Raw genomic sequence first — 18,611 nt, forward strand, 5'->3', positions numbered from 1 at the left:
TATGGTTTTATTGCTAAGGACCTTTAAAGTACATCTGGCAGCTTCCAGTGAAGTCATGTGAGCAATGGCGGCTTCATTTTTTCGCTCTCTTGGTTATCTTTTAAAAAACCCAACAACTTTGTTAAAATTGTGTCTTAAATAATATAAAACAAACACTTAGTGTTGGGTGACAATGGAAAAATGAGGAAAAGGACGTAAAAACACTCAAAACTACTTGAAAAAGGATTTTGAAAAGGAACGGGGAGAACGCAATACTTTGCCTGCTCAGCGGGGCTTAAGGAGCCAGTCCAATAAACTTCGTGAAGATCATGAATCCCCTGTGAGCCTCGACATTTTTTTTTTACGAACTGAGAGATTTCAGAAGGTATATTAACAAAACCTTGATGGAATTTACAGAGATAAACAGAATGAGTAAGAGGGTAAACTAAATGGATGAACGCATTGAGCATACCAAAGCGTGGGGTGAAAAAACAGATGGCGTGCTTTTAGACCTGCTCCGGAAACAGAAGCAGTTAGAGGCCAAAATAACAGATTTGGGGAGCAGGTCGAGGAGACAGAACCTGAGGATCTATGGAAGCCCGGAGGAGAGCGAAGTAGCGTCAATAACCAAGTTCGTTGAAAAATGTATTAGAGAACAATTTGAATTCCCCCCTGAGACTGATTTAGAGATTGAAAGAGCTCACAGAGCTCTTGCCCCTAAACCAGTGAACCCCCAGCCCAGACCAAGATTTCTGCCACCAAACTTCACCAGATGACAGAGACTGTATTGCCTTACAACTAAAGCGCCTGTTTTATCTATGGGATTAATGTTATAATTCACCGTAAGGTTCCACCCCTTTCATTACCTTCCAAAAGTACTAGATTCAATTAGTTGTGAAGTAAGAAATTTATGGAGTTATTTGTGTTTTGTAATATAAATTTGGTTGATGTAGATACATAATAATAAACTTAATCTTGCAAATTAAGATTTAATATAATGTTAGTTTTTTGTATGATAAAAATGTCCTTGTTAAATAAATTCAAATAGATTAGAGACGGAGAGAAGCGAAGAAACATAGTAGTATATTTATTTAGGGTCCTCTTATAAAAGAAGAGGTTTAATTTTATTCTTGTTCCCTAATTCCCTAATTCCCTGAGATATCGGGGCATAAAGGGTGGGGTTGTATTCTAGAATCCCCACGTAAAGCTCTGAAGTTTAAAAAAATAAAAGTTGTTGTTCTTTTTTGTTTATGATTGTTTTTGTACAATAGTTTAAAATGGCAGCATAGTTGAGAGACTGGGAGGTTTATATGTAGAATTCTTCATCTAAGTGATGTCTTCACAGAATATTAAAGTAATGTATTTTAATATAAATGGTCTACATAATCCGATAAAAATAAGTAGAACACTAATAAAAGTTAAGCGAGATAAGACCCAGGTAGTGTTTCTCCAGGAGACACATCTATCTGATGAATAACATGCTAAATTGAAAAGGATGGGTTTTGATAAAGTGTTCTATTCGTCTCATAAAGCGGGACGTAAAAGGGGAGTAGCTATACTCATTCTGTCAACAGTTAGCTTTCGGTATTTATCAGAGATCAACAACAACGATGGTAGATACATCGTTGTAAGAGGGAAGATAGAAAACTCTTTAATTACATTGTTTAATATCTATGCACCACCAGGAAGTGGTCTTTTTTTTCAAAAAAGTGTTTGATTTGATAGCTGCAGAAACAGTAGGAGTGCTGATATTCGGAGATTTTAATCTCAATTTAAATCCAAAATTAGATACCTCTAAGAATTGTAAAAGGAAACTTAAGCCTTTAGAGAAGTATGTGAATAGAGGTATAGAAGATTTAGGCCTAGTTGAAGTATGGAGAGATTTTAAACCCTACAGGAATGGATTATACACATTTTTTGCATCTCATAATTAATACAGTAGAATAGACTACTTTCTTATGAATAAATTAGACATATCAAGAGTAAAGGACTGTGAAATTGGAACCTTGGATTTGTCTGACCATGCACCAGTTTATCTGACTTTAGACTTAAATCTGGTAAAAAAAAATAATACGGCTAGGAAGATTAACTATCGTGTATTGAATGATAATGATGTTAAAGATCAAATTACGCATGAGATTGTACAGTTTTTGCAGCTTAATGATACTGGAGAGGTTTCCCCAGCAATATTATGGGATATAGTCAAAGCTGTACTTAGAGGGAAACTTATTTCTATTTGGCCATATAAAAAGAAAATAAGACAAGCTAAATTAAAAGAATTACAATCTGAATTAAAAATTCTAGAACAAAAACATAAAAAACACCCACTTGTACAATACGTAAACAATAACTGAAAATTAGGGAAGAAATAAATAAATTACAAATTATAAAGGAAGAAACTAAACTTTCTAAAACAAAGTTAGTATAAATCAGGAGCTAAATCAATAAAAATATTTGCAAGAAGGTTACATAAACAACAGTCTAAATCAATAATCTCCAAAATAGTTAATCCAGTAACTGACCAAATACAATCCAAATTAAAAGAAATACAATCAATCTTTACAGAATACTATAAACACGTATATTCCAATTCTGAAACTCAAAATTAATAAGATATAGTACTTGTATTAGAGTCACTTAACCTTCCTATTTTAAATTAGGAACAAAATAACGCATTAACTAGAGTAATAAATGAGGTGGAAATAATCATATTATTTCAGATCTTAAATCTAATAAAACAGTAGGGACAGATGGCTTTCCAAGTGAATTTTATAAGACATTCAAAAAATAGTTGGCTCCCCTGCTCCTGTCCACTTGCAACTGGATGAGAGGTGGAGGGGATTTACCACCCTTTTGGAATGAAGCTATCATTTCTGTTATCCCAAAAGAAGGAAAAGATCAAACTAGATGTGGGTCTTTTCACCCAATTTTTGTACTTAATGTAGACTATGCTTCAATAATGGCTAAAAGATTAGAGAAAATATGACCTCAGAATATTACTAAGATCCAACTGGTTTCATTCAGAACAAACACAAGACAATATTAGACGTACCCTTCATATTATGAGGCATATTAATGATCAAAGGAGGGAAGCAATTTTTAGTCAGCCTTTGATCGGGTTAATTGGGAATTTTTATATCAGACATTGGAGAGATTTGGATTTACTGACGATTTTATCAACATAATAAAAACAATTTATTTAAATCCTATAGCACAAATCAAAATCAATGGACATCTGTCTAAGAGATTTTGTTTGAAAAGAGGTACAAGACAGGGATGTCCCCTGACACCTCTTTTTTCTCTATATATAGAACCCTTAGCAGAGTGGATTAGAAAAGACCCAAAAATTAAAGGTATAGAAATTAAAGGACAAAAACATAAGATTGCATTGTATGCAGATGATGTCCTGCTATATTTGGATGACCCCAATGAATCATTTGTCAGAGTGATGGATCTTTTGGTTGCTATCAGGGTATAAATTTAATTTCAGTCCTCTAATATGTAAAATAAAAGATGATCAGGCTGGCTGGAGTCTGCTACCATTTTCATTGGGATCAAGAGTAGAAGTCATTAAAATGAACATTCTGCCGCGATTACTATATCTTTTTCAGTCTCTTCCAGTGGAAATTTCATCAGAACAGTTTAATGAAGGGGAATACATGATTTGAATGAAAGATTCATATGGAATGGAAAGAAACCAGGAATTAGGTTTAAAACACTACAGTTTTCCAGGGAGAAGGGTGGATTAGCCCTATCATACTACCAAGCAGCTCACCATAGAACACTAATATGTTGGTGTGATGGATATTATACTGCAAAAAGGAAAGAGATGGAGTGTTTAATTATAGGTGAATTCCCAATACAGACGGTCCTGGAAGATAGATGTTTGGCAAAAAATTATATATAAAACGGCTACACCTTGGATAACTTTACCAGTTAAAATTTGGTTTAAGATAATAAAAACCTGTGACTTGGAGAGAGAGGTAAAACTATTAAGATGGATAGTTTCTGACTGAGATTTCCCCTCTGGGAAATTGCACAAATCTGACACAATCTGACACTCAATGTTTAAGATTTGGGCTACAAAAGGGATTATGTACTTTGATGGAACAAGACCATCTGAAAAACTTTGAAGATCTATCACAACAATATAATCTGGAAAAAGAAGATTTGTATGAATATATTCAAATTAGACATATACTGTAAATAGCTGGAGAAAGCAGCCACGTAAAAAAGAAAGTAATAAATTGCTTGATAACTCTGTAGCTGTATATCAGCAAGGTAAATTGAAAAAAAATTATATCAAAGCGGTACAGTAGTATTGAATATATGAAAAAGACTCAACGGAATATATTAAAACAAAATGGGAAAAAGAAACCAACACAACAATTTCTATGGATCAGTGAAACTATATGAGTAGATTTCAACAGGGCTCTACAAGTTCACAGACTTGGAGAGAGTTTGTTGGAAGAATTTGACAAGGTTTATCAGCCCTAAAATATAAGCCAAACAAAAAGGAAGATTGTTAGAGATTATGTGGAGAGCAAGATGTGACACATTCAAACATATTTTGGTCATACCCAAAAATACACCAAAACTGGAAATCTATAAATTTAACTCTTAATAATTTAGTAATTGTGAATATACCATTTGAATTTTCTGTTACTGTATATACTTGGGCAATTTCGACTTATATTGAATTAAAGGATAGATATATATTAAGGCTTCTTCTAGCAGCTTGTAAAAAAGTAATTACATGAAAATGGCTTATAAAAGAACCTCCAACACATAGGTTAATGTTGTGAATGAGATCTACATAATGGAAAAAAATAACTTTCTCTCAGATTGCAGGCAGAGAGGTTTAGCAAATACTGGGAAACATGGATTCAATTTATCTCTGATTCTAGTTTATGAGAAAATATGCAGTGATATTTATGTGTAGACGTTTTTGTTGTTTGTTGTGTTTCTTATCAGACAATTGTTGTTTTTTTTTGCATGATCCTCCATACCTGCTGACATAGTGTAAATAGTTCATTTTGTATGTACAATATGGCAGAAATGTAAGATGAAGGCAAATGTTTATTCTGCTGTTTTGGTTATGTTGTTTGTAAACTGTTTCAGCCCTTTATAAGTTTAATATAGCACACACCTACTTGTGTGCTGCTGCTTGGGGAATCCTGGTCACAATTAGCCAGTGATAAAACCCAGGCTTGGAAATGCAGTGTTTAGAACATATACAGTGTCCCCCAGAAGTATTGGCACCCTTGGTCATGATGAGCAAAAAAAATTATTTGTTGTTTATAAGCTTGATCTTACACTGAAAATATGAGATAAACCTAAACTTTCAGTGTGGTAAAAATATTCAAATAAAAAAAATTCATATGAGAAAATATACCTTTTTCTCAAAAACACATGTTATGGAAATCTATATGTCAAGGAAGCCACAAGAGAGAGTTCTCACCTGAGTGAGGTCTTTGTTTCAATATTGCAATATTGGGAGCCCTGCTGTCACTCTGCAGAGTGTGCCAGAGACTCAACTTGCTACAGGCAGTACAAACTTTTTATAAAGATGTTGTATGCAGTGGAAAAATACAGCACTTTTCTAATACTTCCCCTTTCCTTAGGACAAGAAAGATTACAGCATAGAAATACATATTCTGCAAAGCTTAGCAGTTACACTCGCTAATTTGGTCATCTAGACAGTACGTCCCGTCTTGACAAACTGTCTTCTGACAACCTGCACGTAGCCCAGCAGTTACATCTTTGTTATATATTTTTCTAAAGCTCTTTACATTTCAAGAATCAATTTACCCATTACATTTCCATTTCACACATTACAGTTATTGGCACCCCTGCATTTAGTACTTTTTGCACCCTCCCTTTTCCAAGATAACAGCACTGAGTCTTCTCTTATAATGCTGGATGAGGTGGGAGAACACATTTAAAGGAATCTGAGACCATTACTTCATACAAAATCTCTCCAGATCCTTCAGAGTCCTTGGTCCTTGCTTGTGGACTCCTCTTCAGCTCACCCCATGGTTTTTTAATGGGGCTTAGGTCAGGGGACTGGGATGGCACTGCAGAAGCTTGATTCTGTGGTCAGTGAACCCTTTTTGTGTGGATTTGGGGGTATGCTTTGGATCATTGTCCTGCTGGAAGATCCAACCACAACACAGTCTTAGCCTCCTGGTAGAGGCAGCGAGATTTTGATATAAAATTGCTTGTTTATATCTATCTATTTGATAGAGTCCATGATGCCATGTATCTTAATAAGATTCCCAGGGCCTTTGAAAGAAAAACAGCCCCACAACATCACAGATCCACTACCGTACTTAACATTGGGTATTAGGTTCTTTTCTGCATGACCTTGACTCTTTTTACACCAAACCCAACTCTGGTGTTTATTACCAAAAGGCTCTATTTTTGTCTAGTTTGACCATAGAACCTGGTTCCAATCAAAGTTCCAGTAATGTTTAGCGAACTCCAGGTGCAAACTTGGGATTTTGCAGTTCAATGGTAGTAGCAGTATAAATACTACTTGAGAATTAAAGCAACGTGCTATACCACATTTTCCTTAAAGATTGATTATGTTTTTTTCATTCATTATATCCTACAGGTAATGGGGAAGGTGCCATTAATTTCTATTAACAAAACAGAAGGCTGCCACGTGTACCTCAGTGAAGAATCTTTGAACTGTGAGATTGTGAGTGCCAAGTCTTCAGAAATGAACATTTTGGTGCCATTGGATGGTGATTATGTAAGTTTAAATGCATCTCACAATAACCCACTTTATTTGTATTTTTATGTGTTGATAGTTTAATGAAAGGTCATTTCAAGGAAAATCTAGATTATTCTCTCTAAAGATAGAATGTTCCTAAAGATTCCTTTAGATATTGGTGTGTGTTTTAGTATATTATTGAAGTACTGAGAATAACATATTTTATGGTTTTAGACAGTGCACTCAGAGCTTTTAATAGTATCAATGACAGCACCCAGTACACAGTGGTTAAGTATCCAAAGAGTACAACAGCTCGATTTGCTGTGGTGCTGGAAATAGTGATATAGTATGTATAGTGGTGTGCATATATCAGTCTTTCATTTAGTTACATACCATGGTTATTTTGGAAAAGTTATTATGTGCTCCTTCTGACTATATTAAGTTTATATACTTCATAAAAAGTTATAATGTTATATGTTATAATAAAACATTTACAATTTATTTATTTATGCGTAATCGTCAGTTCATACACTGATTCAATTACTGTTTAACAGGTATTTATGCAAAATAACCAAAAGACCATATGAAGCAGAACCACAAACTCAAAATATGTTATTATATGACAACATTAAGATATAGATTTAATTGTACTATTGTATGGCACAAACTGGCAATATTGGAGCATTAATAAAAGGGATTAGTGCAGTTCTTCTGTGCAACTGGGAAGCTGACACCCCTAAAAAAGGCACTATATCTCGGGAACAAAAACTGCATGAATGCTGCTTTTAACGGCAAAAACCAGCACAAACATAGCACATTGTTTTTGGAGATTAAAGATTATTGATGATAGTCTAACTTCTTTTTTTATTTTAAAATGTTCTATTTAAGATGGAACAGGAAGTATTTCCTTCTCACCAAGTGCTGTACTATAGTTTTAAAACATCGGCCACGTGAGCCAAATGCATGAACAAATAGACTACAATTCCTGACGTGCGACACATGAGAATAACATGATCATATTCACAGATATCCTAACAGTACTGTACAGTACATCAACAACAGTATAGTACTGATTTGCGTCATTGTTGCAGTCTGCCATTACTAGCACCCCTGCTTTCCCAAATGATCATTAAACTTACGTGGTATAACTGTTTATATCTTGCAAACATTTACCATAAGGAAAACAGCAAAATGTGATAAGTCATGTCATGTGCCACACCGTTTTATACCATATGGTGTCCTGGGAAGCCGGAGCCTACACGGCAAGCAACGAGCGCAAGGCAGAGTACACCCTGGATGGGGCGCTACTCCATCGCAGGGCAAGTGCAAGCCAATCATACATGGGGACAATTTAGAGGCCACGGTAAAGGTCAAGGGGGGTTAATTTGCCTGGAAATAACTCCCTTCTCTTATCGAGAAATGCCCAGGGATCTTTAATGACCATTTCGCATCAGAACCTTGGTTTAATGTCTCATCCGAAAGACGGCGCCCACTACAGTGTAGTGTCCCAGCCACTATACCAGGGCATTAGGACCCACACAGACCCATTAACACCACTTCCAGCAGCAACCATAGCTTTCCAGGATGTCTCTCATGAGGGTACTGACCTGGTTCAACCCTGCTTAACTTCAGTAGGTAGCCATTTGAGAGCTGCAGGGTCTCAAATTTGGCTGCTGGCCAAAATGTGATATCAATAGTTTAAAAACTGCTGAGTGTGACAGTATTAGTGTTATATAGTATTGTGACTGTGACACACTACACAGTATGTCATTTATAGTTCTGGTGTCAACATGGTAACAACACCCTGTCTCAACAAATGTAAAAATTGTATTTGATGATGTTGCTAGTACAGTATACATACAGGTGGGTAGCTGCGTCAGCATGCGTAGGCTGCAAAGGAACAAGTAATAGGTTTATTCCATGCTGAAAAAAAGAAGAAAGAGAACACAACGTTTCGGCCGTGGAGCCTTCTTCAGGTGTGAGAGAGACAGGGCAGTAGGCAAAGGTAAAGTAGCGGGAGAACAAAGGTTGGGAGGGAGGAGGAGTGAGAGGCGGGAGCAGGGGACAGAAAGAGAGGCCAATCAAGAGGTGTGAGGTCAGAATGGGTGCAGAGAGGTGTGAAATGAAACTTCCAATGAATGGAGAAAATTTAAAAGAACAGTAATCTGTCGTTAAGGGAAGGGAGAATGTGTGATCCTAGCTGCAGAATAATTTTAGTTTCGGTGGTCTTTCTGATGTATGAGTTCGGAAAACCATCTTTGAGAACACAGACGGAGAGATTAGAGTGGTCGTGGCCGTCAGAGGTGAAATGAGAAACAATGGGCTTGGAGAGTTCTTTAATCTTCACAGCCCTGACGTGTTCTCTGAAGCGGTCTCCGAGTCTCCTTCCTGTTTCTCCAATGTAGATGGCTGGGCATTTACTGCAAGAGATACAGTAAATAAGGTTGCTGGAGGTACAAGATGCTGTCTGGGTGATCCGGAATTGTCCTGAGGGGCCTTGAATGAGTGTGGTGGTGGCTGTGTACTTGCAGGTGATACAGCGAGCTCTGTTGCAAGGGAAAGTGCCTGGTGTGGATGGTTGTTGAGGGCGGTCAAGGGAGCTGTGAACAAGGAGGTTACGCAGATTAGGTGGTCGGCGATATGAGATGATAGGGCGATCAGAAAAGAGGGCCCCAATGGAGGGATCATCCTGTAGGATGGAAAAGTTGTGGTTAATGGTCCTGGGGATAGGAAGTGTGTTAGGGTGGTAAGGAAGCACCAAAGGAATGGGGTTGTTACGGCGGGAGTTCCTGGTCGGGTTGATGGTCCGGGGGGTGTTGTTGGCTTGGGCAAGGGCCCTGTCAATCACACTGCTGGGGTATCCTCTGTTGATGAAAAATGAGTACATTTCGAGGGTTTGGTTCTCGAAGTCGATGTCGTCGCTGCATAGTCGTTGTAACCTAAGGAACTGTGAAAAAGGAAGAGAGTTTTTTGTGTGGTTGGGGTGAAATGAGCTGTACAGGAGGTAGCTGTGTGAATCCGTGGGTTTGTAATAAACTGAAGTGGACAGTCGGGGGTAGTTGATAGACAAGTGGATGTCTAGAAACGGAAGAGTGGTGGAAGATATGTTAACCGTATATTTGAGGGACGGGTGGAAGTTGGTGAAATGGTGCAGGAAGAATTCAAGCTGATCGTTGGAGCATGTGGCGGCACCGATCATCAATATATCAATATATCGTTTGTAGAGGTCAGGGACATAGCCAGTATAGGAGGCGAAGAAGCGTTCTTCTACCCAGCCGACAAAAATGTTGGCATAGCTGGGTCCCATTCTGGTGCCCATGGCAACTCCACTGACCTGTTGGTAAAAGAGATTATTGAAAGAGAATGCGTTCAGTGTGAGGACCAATTCTGCAAGGCGTACCAGGGTGTGGGTGGGTGGATCAAGCACTGTGCGTTTGTCCAGTGTGTGCTTGAGGGCTGTAAGGCCGTCATTATGGGGAATGACGGTGTACAGAGATGTGATGTCCATGGTAAAAATGTGGCATTCGGTACCCTGAAATTGGAAATCATTGAAAAGTTGGAGCGCGTGGTTGGTGTCTTTGATGTATGAGGGAAGATCTTCAACCAGCGGTCTCATGAGGCTGTCGAGAAAGGCTGATACGATGGGGTGTCCAGGGCTGTTCGGTTTATGGATTTTGGGGAGGAGGTAAAATTGAGATACCTGTGGATGTTCCATGATGAGCCGATTCGCCTCCTGGGGGAGCTCGTTACTGCTGATAAGAAGGGAAATGGTGGATACCACTTCTTTTTGGTAGTCAGTGGTAGGGTCCTGTTGGAGAGGGAGGTAGACAGAAGTGTCAGTTAGTTGTCTAGAGGCTTCAAAGATATATAGATCCTTACGCCACACCACAACAGCACCTCCTTTGTCCGCTGGTTTGATGACGATATCATCCCTGTTGCGGAGAGACTGGAGCGCCTGATTTTCTCCTTGGGTGAGGTTAGACTTATGTTTACTGGGTATAGAGAGTGCCTTGGGAGCTTGATTAGTGCATTGGTTGATGAAATAATCAACTGGTGGAAAACGGCCAGAGGAGGGAGTCCAACAGCTCTGTTTATGACATCAATAACCGGGTTGTTATCAGTATACATACAGTTTAATTAGCACAAGAAAGCACTAATGGGTTAATAAACATTTAATACTGTAATGATTTGTGTGACAGCCACACACAGCTGTGGTACTTTTACGGATTCAGTGTGCCACCAGCCACAACTTTTTCCAGAGTAATGCAAACCTGCCTCAGATTATCTGAAAAATAAACGTCTATATAACATCTCCTTCCCTGAGGATTCTAGATGGCCACTGACCTTACAGGAAGATCTAAGAAGTTAAACATTAAAAACATAAAACATTTGTATTTTGTTTATCTTTTATTTCATTTTGTTTTCTGGTTCACATGACTAGACTTGCAACACTATTGATACAGATAATGAAACTTGTAAGAAATAAGGATTTGTTTGGTTTTCTGTGCTTATATTTTTTATTTAAGTTTTTAAGATAAGTAATCATTACAGGATGGGCTGACTATGTATTACCTTTAATAAATGGTACTTTGTCTCTTTTGCAGAGAGAATTTCCTGTTCCTGAGCAGTTCAAAACAATCTGGGATGGATCAAAGCTGATCACAGAACCAACTGAGATTGCTGGCTAATTTCATTTTTATGATTCTAATTAATACTTTCAAGTAGAAATTTGAATGAGTTTTGTAGTTGGAATCTGAGGATTCTAAATATATTAATAGCTGATATTAAAATGTTTATTTTATAACTGCTATACTGATATTTACATTTCACTCTTTCTTAATAAATAAATAATAAAATAATTAAGTTTTTTGATGCATGAGAAACTTTTTGTTATGTAAATTTTCTGTCCTGCATTTTTAGGTTTCGAATGAACAAATGAAAACTGTAGAATTTGTTCTTTCTCTCCAAAGCACTTGGCTGTACAAATATAAGAATAGTCTAAAATGACTTCCTGTTTATAGATTATTGTTACAATCTTAGTGGGAATTTACTTCATAATTGAGCCAATGTCCTGATGTGAAAATGAGGTCATGTCTTTACTGTGTTTTTTATTTACAATTTCAATGTCTTCTTCACTGAAGATACTTATATTTTATGAAGTCTCAATTATTTGACATTTTTATTTGGGTTTTAATATACTTTTAAAGCGCTCTACAATGTTTTATCTTTGGCACATATCTACTTCCATTGTGGTGTCAGTTTGGTAACTACTTACAGCCTAGATAAATCTAGGCTGAAAACCTGATTTATCTAATTCTCCATGAAAACAAGTGCAACTTCTTCATAACATGAACAAAGTTAACATCATAGTGAGTTTGGATGTACAGAAGTTCAATGAAGTCATGAAGTTGTCAGTCTTCACACTATTGATGTACAAAATAACTCTTATTCTGAAGTCCTGTGTTTGAAAGTGTCAATTTAATAAAGGTTATTTTATCAGATTGGTGGCTGTTGTAATAAAACATTTCAGTTGAGAATTGTGCAATGTAGTACTGGAGTTAATCCTGTAAGCTTTTTAAACTATACTTTTGATTGAAAATGCGTGTTCTAAATACTGTAGGTGGGACTTAAACAGCAGAACACATCTGGGATAGACTCTGCAAAGCAAGAAATACAAAGAAAACACATCTATAAATTATAAATTAACAAGTAAAGGTTTATTTCATGCCGAAAAGAGAAGAAAACAAACTATATTTCGTCTGTGGACCCTTTTTCGTGTGTCTATAAATTAAATACAGTACTATGGAAAGATACAAGATAATACTGTGAAACTAAAAATGGCCCCTTATGTTTATGTAACAGTAAGTTATATATATCCATACAGCATGGAACAGAAAATATCAAATTTACTTCTGAACTCCATTCTGTCCCAAAAGCAAACTAGTTAAAAACATTTAGAACTTAAATCATATTAAATACTTTAGACAACCCTGAAATTACAACACTATTTCAGGAGCTGCTCATTTTATTTACTGCTAGCATAATTCCAAGTATTTTATCACCATTGTTAAAATACATTTTAATTTAACTAATTTTTTAGTTGACTTGTTTCATATTGTAATTCATATTACAACACTTTTAATGTATGTTGTTAATTTATCATACATATTCATTGACAGTTGAACTATTTTGGTTCATGATCTTGTTCCTAGGATTGCTTATAAATCTTGACTTCTAAATGTTTGTTTTTTTTTTCAATTTTTCAGAACGATGTAAGTTGAAATAAGAAAAACAATACCCCATATATTTTGGATTTTTTAAAATTTTCTTGATGTTATGTTTTTCCTACACTGCTTCATCATAACTAGTTAATTGTAAGAGCAGATAGATAAATATATACAGCATATATACTCTACATTGTATAACCACAAATAAAAGATAGCCACCCATAATATGTTTTCTAGTGACATGTCACAGTTCTGTTGTATATATTCTTATGTAAGTTTGGCCCAAACTATGCTTTGTGTTAATTTGTAGTTACAATGTTTCTAAAACTGTTTTGCTATATACAGTTTTATGTATATATACAGTCCTTTGTTACTTGTTTCATTTGTAATGGAAAGTTACTGAGAAAAGGTGTTTTATCCTAAAAATGTTGTTTACGGACAGAGCTGTGCTGCAGAAGCAGCTGGATACTTAGAACAAAGTGTGATAGCACCCAACTTGTCAAGGGCATGGGATGTTTTAATAATGTTTATCTCTGCTGCTTGAAGAAGGGAGTATGAGAAACTATTTGAATAACTACTTTTCTTTGCTTAAAGCAGAAACCTATAAGGAATGGAAAATTACTGCTTTGTCTGTACTTAAAGTATTGCATCAGCTTAAAAAAGATATAAAACAAGAGCTCTCCCTGCTTGCTTTTGAATCAGCTTTCACTTCTCTGTATAGACGAGTGATGGCTTTTTCCCATATTGCATTTTGAATAAAGACCTTACTGAGTGAATGAGAATACCTCTCCTGGCTCTTCTTTGATAAAATTCCACGACAATCTTTGGCGACAAGGATGGGATGACGAACCTGAACGCGGACGGCTGCCGAGACTCCATCCAGGACCGGACAATTTTAGTGAATTGGATGAACCTCGGGGGATTATCTGTTTATCCTTACAGAGACGCGTCTGGAGAATTGGCAGCTGTCTGACATCAGTAAGTGATCCTTAAAAGAACTAATAGTTTGAAAAGCAAGCCACAAGGATGTTCTCTTCGATAAGTCAGGGACTTTTAACAGGTCTGGGACCTGGCGAGTCTGGGACTCGTGAAACGAACATATCTTAACACAGACGTGTGGTTTTTGCTCTGCGGAGTAGTTAATGTGATAGTGTTCTAGAAACAGTAAGACATTGTCGACAATGGGTAATGAGAGCTCTAAAGGCAAAGCTGGGCTGAGTGGCCCAGCCAAGTACATGTACGATAACTGCAGAGAAGCAGGAGTAGGTGGGTTAGAGTCCCGGCAAGAAGGAAAATAAAAGATTATAGTCTGGGTTAGAGTCCCAGCAGAAGAAAATATTTTTATGTTCATGAACTGTGAAGCTAGGGTAATAGGTGTAAGGGAACTTGCACATGATTTATATTTGATAATAAGGGCCCATAACTATGAGGGATCTTTGTAAGTGGTCAGAATGGACAGGGGAAAGAAGAGAAGGAGAAGAATGGAAAGAAAGTGAATTGGAAAACTAATGTCATGGAAAGAGGAATCACAGAAATGATCGGAAGCTTAGAAAAAGGCTAGTCTTGAAACTAAAGAACAGCAAGCTGCAGCTAAAGTCATGGCCATGTGTACTAAAAAGAAAAAATCTCCACCGAAATTAGAAAGCGGTCCGGAGCCAAAGCCTTTTTTACTCTGAGAGATGTCTGACTGAGTGTCAGAAAAGGAATGAAAAAAGAAATTAGATTAATGCAAAGTGAAACTTAGAAATATGGAATTTAGTCTGAACAGGAATGTAGAAAAGTGTACTGTATGAACATTGGTATAAAAATAAGGGTTTTATTTTAGAGGAATAGTTGAGAATTCAACAGAATATCATAGAGAAAACGGAATGGGATGAGACGCAAAGATCCCTGACGGAAAAGCTTAAAGCGATGGCTGGATGAAAAGAAGTTATATATGCAGAAAAAGAAAAGGCAAAAAGAGAAATAGAACGCCTTAAGAAAGAATCTGGGAGAAGGGTGGGAATTACTGTGGAGATTTTTGAAAGAGCATTACCCACCAAAAACTGATTGGAGAAAATTAGCAGCATGTCAGCAGGAAGAAGTGAAGATGTTTCAGATTTAACAGAAAGGTTTATAGCTTTATGGATAGTATACTCGGGGTTAGCCGATGAAAAGGAAGTGAATGAAGATATTTACACAGTAATAAAACAAAAACTATTTAAAACCTGATGTTGTCAAGAATGTACAACTATGCTTTCCTGATATTACGGATAGCGGAGACAGATTTGATTTAATAACTTGCGAAGCATGCATGCAGAAGTGCGAGCGCTGCAAATAGGAGGTAAAAAGACTCCCAAGGAGGAGAAAAAGGAGCCGCCAGTTTGTCGCAATTATTTTGCGACTTAAATATTATACCAAGATATAAGACCCCTTCAAGAAAATAATGAGGACTGGAATAATATCCAGATGGAGGAAAAGGAGGATGAAACCCCAAAGATAAAACTACGAATAAGGTGGTGCGCAGTTACTAAAAAAATTGCGTTTTTTTTGAGAAATTGTAAGAAAGAGGCTTGATTTCACATTTAAAGAACATGTCAGAAGCTGTAACGTGAAATAATAGATTTAATCTAGTAAGCCCCTTTGTAGCCTTCCTAAATTTATCTCAGGATTTAAATAAAAGTTAAATAATCTTACAGTGTGCAGTAACTGGGGGACACAGGAGCACAGTTGTCCTGTTTTTTTACTAAAACACCATAAAGATGTGATATATAGTTTTCTAACGGGTAACAGGAGGCTACAGGAGTAGGGGGGCAAAGGTTGTGTTTAAAGCAGATACAAGCTGTCACAGTATGCTTGGGAAAAGATGTACAGTTTCAACTATTGATGTGGGTGAGGGACACCCCAGACCTATTGGGCTAGGATGCCCTGCAGCATTTATAAGGAATTTCTGTATGAAATAGCATTTAAATGCACTACCTCAATAGAGCTACAGTATGTGATATTGTGATTGTTTTACCTAATGAGGGAATCCATAAGGCCAGGCTACTCCAACTATTAGATCTTCGGATGGAAAAAAGGGTATAAAACCAACTACATAATAAAGCCAGGGTGAATTCCTTCTCAGACAGATCATCTGTATGTAAGCGAAAGAAATGGATGGTGAGCTGCTGTGCTGGCGCAGGAGCATGGAGGTAGGCATCATCTGGTGGGTTATTATTCAGGACTCCTCAATGCGGTGACCAAGGGACCATGTTTATGTGTTGTGCAGGCTACCTGACTGGCTGTATAAACTCTGAATAATCTGGTGTAGAACCAGCAGACCGAATGAAAAGATTAAATTGAAACTTGTAAATATGCTAAATGGAAAATTGTAACTATTTATATAGACTGTATATACATTTGGTGTATGCCACAATTTTGGATGGCGGTGGAGGAATAGGGATTTCCTCAACATGGCAGGGACTCCAGTTAAGAATGCTGGGTTTGTCTCTGAACTGTTAGAAGCTTTGCAGCTACTGACTGAAGAAGCTGTGGTAAAGTGCAAATCACATAATAAAGAAATGTTTCCAGTAACTCAAGGGAACAACTTTGCAGATGCAGCTGTCAGGTGAGCAGTCCTGGTAGAGCAGGAGTCTGAGACCTCTGTGAGACCTCTGTTGGTGAAAAGGGGACAGCTACAAGACATTCAGGCTGAGGCCTCTAAAGCAGAGAAATGGACATGGTTAGAAAAGAATGTGGGGCTGCATGATGATTGGGTGTGGGGCTGCTAGCACACCAGCTGCCCTGCATGCCCTTACAGCCTTTGTAGCCCGACAAATGCACTCTGTTGGACACCCAGGTGTGAGTCAAATGGTGTGCCGGTTACCCAAAACTGGGCGGGGATGTGGTATCTCGATGTGAGGCTCATCAAAGGAACTCAACTACAGTTCAGGTGCGGATGCTACAGCACATAAGGCCTGCTCCTTAAGAACCTTTCATGTACTGGCAAATTGACAATTGTAAAGGGAAACCTGGGCTCTTATAATCTGTTCTCCCAGTGGGTTGCTGCCACTGCCTCTGTGTCTACCAAACACTTGATAACAGAGATACGCCCTCGGTGGGCACTGCCCTGCCAGTTGTATTAGGATCAAGGGACACACTTCACAGGGAAGGTGTGTCAGGCTGTGGCTGCATTGTTCGCGGTGAGATGGGACCTTCATTGCACCCATCACCCTCAGTCTACTGGAACATCGCAGGCCCAGAGTAGAGGCCCAGAACAGGATGATGGTGGGACACGAATTAAGTACAGACTGAAAAGATCACTGAAAATGAGAACTGATGAGCACAACTGATAAGGGAGTGAATGGCAATACATACATTTTAGCTCTGTCACATTTGTATGTGAGCAGAGAGAATCAGAGTTCATGTTGGGTTCGCACAGCGGGGCCCCAACCTGCTGTAGGGGGGTTACCCTTGGGAGTGATTCTCCTAGATGCAAATGATTATTGTGGTTTGTTTGTTCATAATAAGATGTTTTGCAGGAACGGAACAAAGAGAAATTGTACAACTTCAGCTAGAATTGTTCTGCAAAATGGCACAGCTGAAGCAGGGGGACAATGTGTAGATTTATTACCCAGCTGTTGACCTATCTTGTAAACCCCCTAAGATTATGCTGGGCTCCAGCCCACAGGGATTTACCTGTGCTGTAAGAAATAATGTGTGAATAAGGAGAGAGGCATCAAAGATACACCCACTTTCTTTTCATGGTTAAAATCATTATTTGGGTCATGGGGACTGTTTTTCTTGAAACTGTGTTTTTGCTGTTGTGCTGTTGTATGACTTGTATGATGCTGTTGTATTATTTCTATGCTTCGATCTATGGTCATGAAAATGTTTATGCATCAATATGCACTGCTCAGAACAGATTCCGAGGACCCTGGGACCCACCAGGTGACTACTATGAGGACTCTGTGGTGTGAACATATTTAAGGATAAAAAGGAGGGAATGTAATGGAAAGTTACTGAGAAAAGGTGTTTTATCCTAAAAATGTTGTTTACGGACAGAGCTGTGCTGCAGAAGCAGCTGGATACTTAGAACAAAGTGTGATAGCACCCAATTCGTCAAGGGCACAGGATGTTTTAATAATTTTTATCTCTGCTGCTTGAAGAAGGGAGTATGAGAAACTATTTGAATAACTGCTCTTCTTTGCTTAAAGTAGAAACCTATAAGGAATGGAAAATTACTGCTTTGCCTGTCCTTAAAGTGTTGCATCAGCTTAAAAAAGATATAAAACGAGAGCTCTCCCTGCTTGCTTTTGAATCAGCTTTCACTTCTCTGCACAGACGGGTGATGGCTTTTTCCCATATTGCAATATGAATAAAGACCTTACTGAGTGAATGAGAATACCTCTCCTGGCTCTTCTTTGATAAAATTCCATGACACTTTTTTAAGGAACCATCATCATAAACCAATAATAACAACAATCTCACACAAAAATACAACCTAAAAATCAAAAGCTGAGCAACACATATAAGATTAGATGTTATATATACTTTACCATTAGTGGTTATGTACTTGCTAAACCACTGGGTCAAGCGAAAAAGTAAATTTGTTCAGCTGACCATGATGTCCAAGTCTGAAAAAAGGGTGTCTAATTGGTTTATATTGCTGTCATTCATTATTTTTTTTACTATTCAGAGCCCTATAAGACGTCACTGCCTCTGTA

General features: G+C 37.7%; 1 protein-coding gene across 2 annotated transcripts in view; it reads left to right on the forward strand.

Annotated features, from left to right (window-relative positions):
* cap2 (cyclase associated actin cytoskeleton regulatory protein 2) overlaps positions 1-18,289 on the forward strand; it is a 113,124-nt gene extending 94,835 nt beyond the window's left edge. Inside the window, exons 13-14 of one of the 2 annotated variants that reach the window (XM_069195060.1) lie at positions 6,596-6,736; positions 11,302-12,242. In XM_069195060.1, coding sequence (XP_069051161.1) covers positions 6,596-6,736; positions 11,302-11,385 — 225 coding nt within the window. In that variant the 3' untranslated portion in view covers positions 11,386-12,242. Of the gene's footprint in view, positions 1-6,595; positions 6,737-11,301 lie in introns of both variants that reach the window. The other variant, XM_069195059.1, reaches the window with a different exon arrangement.
* The last annotated feature ends 322 nt before the right edge of the window (positions 18,290-18,611 follow it).

The sequence above is a fragment of the Lepisosteus oculatus genome, chromosome 10 (genome assembly GCF_040954835.1).
Source record: "Lepisosteus oculatus isolate fLepOcu1 chromosome 10, fLepOcu1.hap2, whole genome shotgun sequence".
In the NCBI taxonomy this organism is placed as follows: domain Eukaryota; kingdom Metazoa; phylum Chordata; class Actinopteri; order Semionotiformes; family Lepisosteidae; genus Lepisosteus; species Lepisosteus oculatus.